The sequence below is a fragment of the Phoenix dactylifera genome, chromosome 8 (genome assembly GCF_051530095.1).
Source record: "Phoenix dactylifera cultivar Ajwa chromosome 8, Ajwa_hap1_PhDact_Kaust_v1.1, whole genome shotgun sequence".
In the NCBI taxonomy this organism is placed as follows: domain Eukaryota; kingdom Viridiplantae; phylum Streptophyta; class Magnoliopsida; order Arecales; family Arecaceae; genus Phoenix; species Phoenix dactylifera.
This window is the reverse complement of record NC_143197.1, coordinates 10,476,097-10,488,106: the sequence shown is the minus strand read 5'-3', so window position 1 is coordinate 10,488,106 and position 12,010 is coordinate 10,476,097. Positions and strand designations below refer to the sequence as shown.

At 33.5% G+C, this 12,010-nt stretch overlaps 1 protein-coding gene across 2 annotated transcripts in view; it reads right to left on the bottom strand.

Annotated features, from left to right (window-relative positions):
* The window catches only part of ABH1 (ARM repeat superfamily protein), a 39,545-nt gene extending 32,352 nt beyond the window's left edge, over positions 1-7,193 (bottom strand). The window contains exons 1-5 of one of the 2 annotated variants that reach the window (XM_008812566.6): positions 6,988-7,193; positions 6,049-6,108; positions 3,365-3,421; positions 1,448-1,519; positions 1,007-1,069 (exon numbers count right to left, since the gene is read on the bottom strand). In XM_008812566.6, the coding sequence (XP_008810788.4) occupies positions 1,007-1,069; positions 1,448-1,519; positions 3,365-3,421; positions 6,049-6,108; positions 6,988-7,071 (336 nt within the window). In that variant the 5' untranslated portion in view covers positions 7,072-7,193. The remainder of the gene's footprint in view (positions 1-1,006; positions 1,070-1,447; positions 1,520-3,364; positions 3,422-6,048; positions 6,109-6,987) is intronic. The other variant, XM_088702764.2, reaches the window with a different exon arrangement.
* Between the last annotated feature and the right edge of the window lie 4,817 nt (positions 7,194-12,010).

The following is a 12,010-nucleotide window of genomic DNA, read 5'->3' as shown; positions in this document are numbered from 1 at the left end:
ATGAATATATCTACTTTATATATATACATACATACATACATACATACATATATATATATATACATACATATATAGATGTATATATCTACTTTATATATATACATATATATGTACATATATATGTATGTATATATATATATATATATAGATGTATATATCCACTTTATATATATATATATATACATATATATGTACATATATGTGTATATATATATATATGTATGTATGTATGTGCGTATGTATGTATGTATGTATGTGTGTATATGTATATGTGTATACATACATATATCACACATACATACATATATGTACGATGCATGTCTGCATACATGCATGTATATGTGTATGCATGTATTTATGCATGCTTGGACATGTATACATGGTTCCAGTCAAACTAACTAGTTTAGTGGGGTATTTTCATAACATCAGCATACGCATGCGCCACAAATAGTCTATTAGTATGCAACTGATATTCCCAACTGATAACTGGAAGAAAAAAACTTGGATCACTGCAAACATGACAACCTATCTCTTTAGGCAGCAAAACTTTCTAGTTAAACAGATATGCACCAGAGTAATTTCTGGAAAAAAAAAAGAAAACAAAAAAAATGAAACTAAAAGCAAGAGACGAATGTCCAATTTCCTTGCAATAAAGAGACAAGCAGTAGCCAGAAGACATCATAACAATAACCAACCGAGCAAAGGCAAATATAGTTATAGTGTAAATCTAACAAAAATAATAACAGTTTTATTTAAGTATATATATACTTCTTTAATGGACCCAAACAGTCATCTAGACAAAATGTAGTATGACACTTCTTAAAGAAAAAACAAGTTACAGCCACCAGTTTTTAAAAAAAAACCACTAGTTGATGCAAATTGATGTAACATGATGCTAATTCAAAGAAGAGAAAAAACACAAGAAAAGGGAATACTGCAGGCAATCAGCAACAACATAATAACTGTTATAGACCAAAACAAAAATAGCTTGATTCGGAGAACCTACCAGTCCTGTGAGAAACCGCAACAAAAGACGAATCCTGTTACAATTTTCCGAATATAATGCATCCTGGAAATATTAGCAGACAAAATTGCCAAATTTCAAAGTTAACTTATTTGTTAATTTTTCTGAGGAAAAAAATACATTAAAGAAAACATGGAACTGAGCTGTAACTATACTGTTTCATGTAATGATAATGCATATCTTAATGCAGCACTTGTGGATTGCCCAATCTGAGATACTAAAACAAAAAAAGTAAAACAGGTCTTCTTAAAAATCACTCAATTAAGATGTACAGCCTATGCTTAGACTGAAATCATACTGGTTTCAAATCTTCTTTACAGGTGATATTTTTAGTTAAAATTCTTCATGAAGCAATCATTGAAAAAAAATGGAAGCACACATTTAAGACAAAAAGTAAGAGATACCAAGAAGAAGCAAATTTACCTGTAAGCTAGAATGTGTGGTATCTACCACCATCTTAGCAAAGTCCTCATTTTCTAAGTTTATCAGACCAACCTGAAGGTAAAGACATTAAAATTTGCAAATAACACAAAACTTAGTATGCTACGTCACAAACTTAATGCTTGCCATAAATATAGCGCCATAAGCAAGAAGGTTATTTTTACAAATGAAATTTTAACATGTAATAAACCCCTTTGTAATAAGACAGCTAAACCAGGCATTTCACACAAATGAGCAATCAATAGTTCTTACACTGTTCACTATTGGAAACAATGTACAGTGACATCTGAATCACACAATGCCAACATAATAGTGGCACATTATCTAGTCTACCAACACCAGAGCAAACCATTGCAAAACACTACAGCATCGCCCTCGACATTTGCCGTTTTGTATGAAAATTATGTATATAAGTTGAACTTGAAACTACCTGAACTTATGTATTTCATGCAGGTAGAGTGGATTCTGCACCTCCACAAACTCCTAAGCACATTTATAACATAATCCACAGTTTGAACTTACTAAACAAAGGAAAAAGGATATCAATTAAGACCATTAAGATATAGGAAGAGGTAAAAACAGGTTTAGATGTTTCTGGCTCTTATCATTGTAAAAAATCCAAATTTGTAAACAAGAATCCGATCATCTGTGCCTGAAAGAAGGTGACTATAGTTGCTTTAAAAGGAACTTGGATGTCCTCCATAAAGTAATTATTTTAAATTTCTTGTTTATACTCGATATTAACTAAAAGCGACTTCCGATAAGAATTTATAAAATTAAAATAAACATCATGGAAAAATTAATTTTCAATTCATTATCTATTAATGAGCTACTAATGTGTGTAATGACCTGCAGAAATATGCATGGGCATCAAGGCAGTAAATAGGTAACAATCTAGATAAATTAGTAGAAATATAATCGATTATGAACTTAGTTATCAAGTTAATAATCACGTCAATAAATGTAAAAGGCTATAGGCTCAAATAGGTTCTGCTGAAGTGCAAATTACAAGTTTTTCATTCTCATATCAAGCATTTTCTACCTGTTTCTGTCCTTAAATTTTAGTATTCACATATTCTATCACCTAAAAACTTGTTGCCAACATTTGCAAGTTCAACCATCAGTCAGAGAAATAAGGATGGTGGGATCATAGCCACATAGGTGGGGGCCAAGTTCCATTGGAAATCTGGATGATGGTTATTTGCTTTGGTTGTAATGTAATTTCCAAACTAAAGAAACACACTGCAAGTGCAAGAAGAGAGGTATACAATGTTGCACCATTTGAGGAGGCTAATCAACTAGACAGCAATTAAAAAGCATCCTTAGGGTTCGAAACAAAACATACTTAGCAGGCAAAGCAGGAAGAGTATGAAGACATGCATTGAAGTACCCACAGATATGAAATGGATGGTGAAGAGCACCATAATCAAGAGTAGGATTGCTTGAGAATTGCCTTTAAGAAGGTTACTTGCTGGTAAGTGCAAGAGGAACCTAAAGAAAGATTGACGACTAGACATTCCTTAAGTACTGAAACCAACAGCTGGCTAAAATCAACAATAGAAACTAAATACATTGCATATTTAAACAAATCTAAATGGGGAAAATGAATCAACCTAAATGCACAATCAAGCCTAAGGATCCCAATGTAGTATAATAATTAAGGTTACGGTACTGATTGTTTTGCATGTTAATTAAAGGACCATCAAAGGTGAATATTTTGATGGAGGAAATCACTAATCTTATGTGCATGAAGGAACTGCTGAAATAACATACTCTTCAAAGAAGTAAGATGCAACAAAAATATCCTATAAATATATATATATAATTAAAAGCATCTTTAAAAAAATATTATAGATTAATTTCTAACACTTGATAAAGAAAACCAAAACAATACCATACCAGTACTCCATACAAAGGAATTTTGTGTGGTAGCTGTTCAGCACATTGAAGAAGGAGCTGTTTGAATCCACAGGACCCACATTAATACTTCAAATGTTAGCAAATCTCAGAATAGTTGTATTGATACTAATCCTATGAAGCAGATTAACACATCTATGAACTTTAGTTTCTCTAAGATTGAACTTAATGACAACAAGCACAGATTACAAGCAATCATTACTAACATCAAACCTTCTGGTGGATTTAAGCTAAGTCCATGTTTGTTGAGAGATAATTACTTTATAGTGAAAAATATGGATGATCATATCGAAAAAGATACCGGACCCGAATACATGATATCAAGCATTACAGTGGCATCATAATTGTTCTAATTAATACTTTCTTCTCAAGCTCCTTCACATACAAGTTGGTAACATTTAAAAGATATAGGCCATGTTTGGGATTACTATTGGTAGGTAGAGCTTTTAGATCTTTTAGAAGTAAAGCTTTCGAAAAGTAGAGTTTTTGGAAGTAGAGTTTTCATAGAAAGCTATTTGTTGTTTAGTAACTATGCTTCTAAATTGCTATGAAGCTTTACCGTATGTTTGGTAACCAAAATGAGAAAGTGCTTTTAGTATGATAAAATGACAATAAAGGATATTGCATAGTATTCCATAGTGAAGTATAATACAATAAAGTATTACATATTATTACATATTAAAATATTATTATTTTGTATAATATTATTATAATTTAATATAATATAATATTGAATACTATAGCATAATAATATAACATAACATGATACGATATGATATGATATAATAATGTATTGTTAATAGTATAATATTACTATAATATGACATAATATATAATATAATATTATATAATAATATTGTAATATAATATAATATAGCGAATTAGAATCTAATCTAATAATAGATTATATTATATTGTAGTATAATATAACATTATATTACTATTAAATATTATTATATTAGATCGTATTATTGTATTATTACATTATATTATATTATATATTTATATTATCATAATATAATATTATTATAATATAATCATATAATAGAATATAATATAATGTAATCTAATCTAATATATTATCTTGTTATATTATTAATAGTATATTATAATAACATTATTATAATATTATTATAATAATATATTATATTATCATAATATAACTATTATTATTATAATATAATATTATGATTGCAATAATATGTTATGTTATGCTTATAATATAATATAAAAATACATTATCTTATAATTATGTATTAATATAACATATTATACTATCATAATGTAATAATAAAATATAATATAATATTTTATTATTTTTTATTATAGTATATTATAGTATAGTATAATAATATTTATGATATGATATAATATAAGATGTAATCATGAGATTTGTTGGTGAGTATTTTGGTTATTAGAAAAAATTTATTAAAACCAAAACTGCTTTCCGAAATTAGCTAGAAAGCACTATTAGGCAGAAGCTTCAAAATAGAACTTTTTCCGAATAGATGTCTTTAGCTTTGTGGCAAAGCCAAAACAACTTTTCGATTTTTTTACCAAACACCACTATACCATCCAAAAGTGTTTTTGGAGAGTCAATAAGTGCTTTATAACCTACCAAAAGCTTTGCCAAATGGAGCCATATTCATATAATAGAAAAGGCAATACCTAACATAGTTCCAGTATTCAAGTGGCCAAGGGACCATATAGTTAAGCAGAAGACAGGCGCTTAGGTGCGGCACAGGAAAATTGTATTATACGAACAAAAAGCTAATGAATCATAAATATAAAAAAATAACAATAAAAATAAAAAGTGGTGAGAATTTCATAAATAAACTAAGATATAAACCAAAGAGATGCATTTACATTTGTTTGACAACCTATTAGAGTAACATAACATGTTAACCAAGAAAACTTGCATGAATTTGAAAAGAAACCACTGACCATTACAGATGTGATAAAGAAGCATAATATGCATCACCTAATAAATTTACCTTGGTTTAGAATATTTTAATCTATATCGTTGCAGAATTCTAATTAAAGCTTGTGAGGAATCTAGAAAACATTTGCAATTTTAGTAAGTTTTAGCAGTTTGCTTGCCAAAAGATCATTCAAATAAATATATTTTGCTTTTGACAGGTGCTTCCTGAAATTTAGGAATGTAAGTTAGTTGTCTGTCTAATGGCCAATTAATTCATTTAGGCACTGCTGACAGTTGGGCATTTTTGTTCTATGGCATGCAATGAGAAAAAATGAATTATTTTAAGTCAACAAATTTTCAAAAGATGACAAACGTGACAAATAATGTTACTCTATGGAAGTTGTGGGCCTTGAGAACTAGTTATATAGTTCAAAAGCAAAATTCCTTTAATATAGTTGTACCATCCAGATTTCTGGAACATGCTAATGTCTTAGGAGGCTCCCCAAACCAAACCCTAGAAGTTGAGAATTTCCACCTAATTGGTATTATGTTACATTTTAACTCAATTTCTTTTCTCAACAACACCTTGTGAAAGCAAGTACATGTGCTCCTATTAAAGAATTGTGCAGAAATGTATGTAGAATGATAAGGAAATTTCCAAGTTATGGAGAAAATCTGCAGAATGATGTAATTCAGCTCTTTATGCATGCATGTACCAGCACATTTTTTACTTAGTCAATATTACCTCAAAGATGACATCTTTAGAATGTTCAAATTCTCGCCATATTACACTATAGCATGTTTCCTGTGAAGCAACAGAGAGTGATAGTCATAAACTTATTCAACTGATATAAGAACACAAGAGAAAAAGAGTTTACAATACAGCCAATCCTTGGATTAGATCAACAGAAAGTTCGCATGATTGAGATATGTCATTGAAAGTATGAAATATTCGTGGTTTTATGTTAGAATAAAGTTAAATACTAACAAAGGAGTCATTTGCAAAGGTTTTCAATCAACATAACAATTAAACCCATCCCCTCTCTCCAGTAAACAAGGTCACCAAGAGCATTAAAGGAAGAAACAGAAAAAAAAATTACTAGAACACAGGTAAACATACAATAAATTGTATAGAACAATTACAGCATAACAAGTGAGCAATCATATTTGCAATGATGATGTCTTAAGCAACGGCCCTTGAAAGCAACTTCCTCAGCTATGATGTCGTGCAAAACTAAAAACAATGCTAAAGATTACTATGTTTTAAACATAACCCACCCGCAGTGAAGAGCTGTCAGTTATTAAAAAAAAAAAAGCTATTGCTCAATTTTATTTTGTGGTATTTCAAAAATGGCGCCAAAATTGAGCCCTTTGCACGGAGTCAAGATGAAATCTGGCAGCGAAACCTTCTTTGCCACCAATTTTTCAGCTCAAATAGTGCCCGAGATTGTAGGAAAAATAAACAAGCTACTATAGTCGAGGGCTTACAAGATTTGGGACAGCAACCTCCTGCAACCTAGGGCATTCAAGAACTATGACAACAACGGAATTATTATAAGGGAAAGAAGCAAGCAACCGTAATCTACAGCTTCGAAGAACTAGGGCAACAATAGAATCAAACAAAGGCTAAAACATAAAATTCCTAAAGAAAAGTGGAAGAGGAGAAGGAGCAGGAGGCACTTACGATGTGATCTTTGAGGTCGGTGGTGCCGCCGTACTCCGGGCACCTGTCGCCGATCCGCAGCAGAAGCGTCCGCCAGCTGCTCATCGCTCCAGCGAGAGGGGAGAAAGAGAAAAAGAGGAAGGGGTTGGGGTTCGGAGGGGTTTAGAGAGGGGAACCGGGGAGAAGCCAGAGATCGCTGGAAGACATTCTATAAAGAGGGCTAACCGGACCCGCAAGGCCGGGTTCAGCTCGGATGTCATATGAAACCAGACCCAAAATCAGAAGGGTCCTACCGTCCCCGCGCACTGAAAAAATAAATAAATTTAGAGATAAATATAATATATTATATAGCTTTAACAGCGATGAAGATTGTTCTAGGCTTAAAATTCATGATTGGCAATTTTTTAAAAAAAAATTTAGTATTAACTAAAATTTATAGTTAATGATTTTCTGAATGTTGAAGGTAATGAGTTTAGTATTGATGTTGAACTTAAACACTCTGAAACAATATTAGTTTTATTTAATAAAAATTAAAATTAAATATTTAATTGTTATATTTTGTTCTGATGGATTTACAAGTTAAAAATAATGTTGGCTATGTGTTCTCGTATCATGCTTCAGATCTGAAGGGCGTCAAATCATGTTTTGGATGTGGGATGTGATAGTTATTTATATTAATTTAAAAATCTACTTCTAAGCTCTAACTTTTATAACAACTTTATATTAAATCTTCTGTCCCGTTTTCAAACTTGTGCAAAATAAAATCACTATGCGTGGATACAGATCAATCGTGAATGGAGACAAAAATGTTAACTATTGAAGAACTTCACGTGAAATGGCAATCACACCATTTAGTTTTCTTAGCTTTTATCTTTTTGGCTGCTTTAGTTTAGGTTGAATCCGCCGTATCCGCTTTAGTTTAGATTTTGTAATAATAGACCATTTTTGCGTATATTCTTAAGGACACACTGTCTCACTTTACTTCTTTCCGTCCCTATCCTCCTAAAAAAAATATTTTAGGTGATCTCAACTTGAACAATATGTGCATCCATTATCAAAATGATATTTTATCATTTAATGACGTGTGAATATTTTATTGACCACCCCATTAGCATATGCTATTATTTTTGTGAATAAATGGAATAAAATGATCCCTAGCTCACTGCATTTAGTAGTTCTATTGTTTTTTTTTTTCTAGTACAACAGTAGCTTACATCAATCTAGTATGAGTACAAATAGTTCTATTATTCATGTCATCTAGATTACAATATAGAATGTGACCTTGTGATATCCTCTTTTAAAATCCAAATATACCAAAATTCTTCTATATAGTATCATCATTTCATAGTTGGATTGACATTGTCTTCCCAAAATTCATTGACCTCTCACTGATACAAAGAGAGCAATTTAATTTTAATAATGGAAATAGCATTTATGAGTAAATTCTTTCTAATATGTTAGCTTACCTTTTGTCTTTTCCGACTACCATAATGTCACTAACTTATGTTCATTTTTATTGATCAAAGAAATGCCCAACAGAATTACGAAAGAACTATCACTTTTCTCTATATATATAATTGTTAACAAGCACATGCTAGGCATTTTTAGCTTAAAAAAGAAAGAAGGAAAGAAGAGAAAAATAAAAAGTGAAACAATGAATCATATAAAGTTGAGGACGGACTTCAACATTCATGTGTATATTTGCAAGTTTTTTGGTTGTACGAAATATCCATTGACTAATATATTGCAACATCAAAATCATATATTTTTTAATTGAATAAGATATCTTCTTAAACCAATCAAAAATTATTTCATGGATAGACTCTTTTTAGAAGTTGGAACATCACCACCATATTTCTAAGAAAATAATTTGAAAATATTTCAATCATGTGCATGGTGCTTGCCTTTTATGATTCTGTAAAATAAGAACCTTCTTTGTTAGAAAGTTGTAGCCATCCATTCCTTCTAAATTATCCATTATGCCTCTTGGGCCAAGTAGATATTAGCCCTTCAAATTATATGGCAAGTTGTATTCATGCCTCCACTTTTTATGTGAATGTCGTCACCTATCCTACAATATCTTAATAAAATTATATTTAAGTGCCAAACTAATTTTATATTGCAAACGATCAAGGGAGTAGAATGGAAGGGAAAGCTAATCTAGACTAAATAATGTATTCGGTGTTAAACTAACATACATTTTGTCACATATAGCAGATATTGGTTGATAAGTAAGGACCTCATCATGATATTCTCTAATTTTATATGGCTTTGTAGAATGCAACATTCATTAAGTAACACACCAAATGAGGCAATGCAAGGTGATTATAGGAATATTTCTATCCCTTTTGCAAAGCAAGATCAAACGACATTAACATGTCTTTTGTATGATCTTACCCAAACTTAATACGTGAGATTGTCATAATTGAACTCAATAAAAAGATCATGACCCCGCAATTTATGCTAGTTATTTTCTTCATATACATTCTCTACTTTAGAGGTCTAGGTTCAATGCGGCAATTTCACAATACAACGAACTAATGGCAGGAATAATGTTCAATATGGGACTTTAGGGCTCGTTTGGTTTGTGAGAAAAAAAGAGAGAAAGTGTGGTCAACGGAAAAGTGCTAGGTCCCAATCGAGAGCTAAACACAATTGCAGAATAATTAGAATTCTCTTTGAGTGAGAATGAACCACAATTTGTTGGATAAAAATATGCTCTGCTTATTAATGCGTCTGACCGAATTTAAATAAACAATAATCAACAACTTCCCTAAATTTACGACAACATCCTCCTAAATTAAAGTCTCAAACAACTGACTGCAAAATAATAGCTAACAATTGCGAAACAGACGCTTGACCTATCCCCCTGCATGTGACCGTTAGCCAACAGACTGGGCCAAGTCTTTCAACAAACCCACCAAATCCTCACAGCTCCATGATTGCATGCTTTTCCTTTCACCCCACGTCCTTCTAGTTCTACATGCTTTTCCTTTCATCCCATGTACTTCCGGTTTTGCACACGAACACGTTGGGATCGCCATGGCCTATCAATACCCTGCTCTTTCACTGGATCCTTGTCCTCAAGGTCCACGGCCTGAAACTTGTCTCGCAATTCTTTAGTGTTCTCTCATGTAGCATCCTCTGCAGGAAGTCTGCGCCATTTAACCAAACTCTCCTCAATAAACTTTGATCCTTTCTTTACCCAGCAACTCTCCAATATAGTTTCCGGCTCCATAACAAATTCTCCCTCATTAGTAATAGGTGGCAAATCATTACTGGTCACACATTCTTCTCCCAACTTTTTCTTAAGCAAGAAGACGTGCAAAACGGGATGGATTCGAGAACCCTCCGGAAGCTGGAGTCTATACGCCACCTTGCCCACCGGCTTCTCAATCAAATAGGGCCCATAAAATCGGCTAGCCAATTTCTAGAATGCCTGCTTAAAAATCGTTTGTTGCCTGCGCGGATGGAGCTTCAAAAAAACCAAATCTCCTTCTTGGAACTCGATGTCTCGCCGATTAAAATCAGCAACCTGCTTCATTCGGTTGCTAGCTGCATGCAAATTTTCCTTCAACTGACGTAGTAAAGCATCTCTAGAAGTAAGGTTCTGGTCCACCTCATTGACTGGAGAGTTTTCCACTTGGTAATGTGGAATCGTTGGAGGCAGCCGCCCATACAAAGCTTGGAAGGGCGTCATTCCCGTGGATGCGTGATAAGCTGTATTGTACCAGAATTCAGCCCACGGAAGAAGAGAACTCCATTTACGCGGTTGTTGGTGGACTAAACAATGGAGATACAGTTCCACACATCTATTAACTACTTCCGATTGGCCATCCGTTTGCAGGTGGTAAGCGGAGCTCATTTTCAGCTGTGTGCTCGACAATTTAAAAAACTCATGCTGGAAATTGCCGATAAAAATAGGGTCTTGATCACTGATAATAGACCTGGGCATGCCGTGAAGCTTAACCACGCCTTCCACAAATTTTTCCGCCACCGTCTTAGCTGTAAATGGATGAGCCAAAGCAAGAAAATGCGCTGATTGACTAAGGCGATCTACCACAACCAAGATGGTATCCTTGTCGTTGGAGCGGGAAAGTCTTTCGATAAAATCCATTGTTATATCATCCCATACCTGACACGGAATGGGTAGTGGTTGGAGGAGGCTCACCGGTGATAGAGTTTCCACCTTAGTCCGTTGGCAAACATCGCAGGAAGAGACATATTCTTGCACCACTTGCTACATGGATGGCCAATAAAATTGCTAGGCAATTCGTTTAAACGTTCGCAGCACTTCCGAATGGCCACCAACATGAGAGTCATGGAATTCTCGCAGAAACTGCTTGACCACGGGAGAGTTTGCGGGCACCACCACTCTATTTTTATAAAAGACCAATTCATTCCTCCACGTGTAAGGTGCTCCTGGGTTTTCAGTAGCTATCTTGCCGATTTTGTCCATATAAGGGTTGCCAATAGCTGCGGCTTTTATTTCCTCCCATAAATGGGCCTGCAAAATAAACAAAGCATCAAAAGTTGGGCTTCCCACTATCCTTGAGAGGGCATTAGCTGCATGATTGTCAGGACCTGGCTTGTAAAGTATTTCATAGTCATGACCCAGTAGTTTTGCCACCCTTTTCTATTGTTCTGGTGTGACCATGCGTTGCTCCAGTAGATATTTGAGACTGCGTTGGTCTGTTTGAATGTAGAATTTCCGACCCAGCAAGTATGGACGCCAAGTTCGTATTGCTTCAATAATAGCTAGCATCTTCTTGGCGTATGTAGACCAAGATAGCTTAGAAACTCCCAAGGCCCGACTCATGAAGGCAATCGGTCTACTTTGTTGAGTTAAAACCGCGCCAATGCCATCACATGAAGCATCAGATTCGATAACAAAGGGTTCATCAAAGTTAGGCATAGCAAGAGTAGGAGTGGAAGTCATAGCCTGTTTGAGGGACTGAAATGCAGCCTCAGCTTCATCCGTCCACCCAAATTTTTCCTTCTTCAATAGATTGTGAGAGGTCGAGCCAATATCCCATAATTGCAA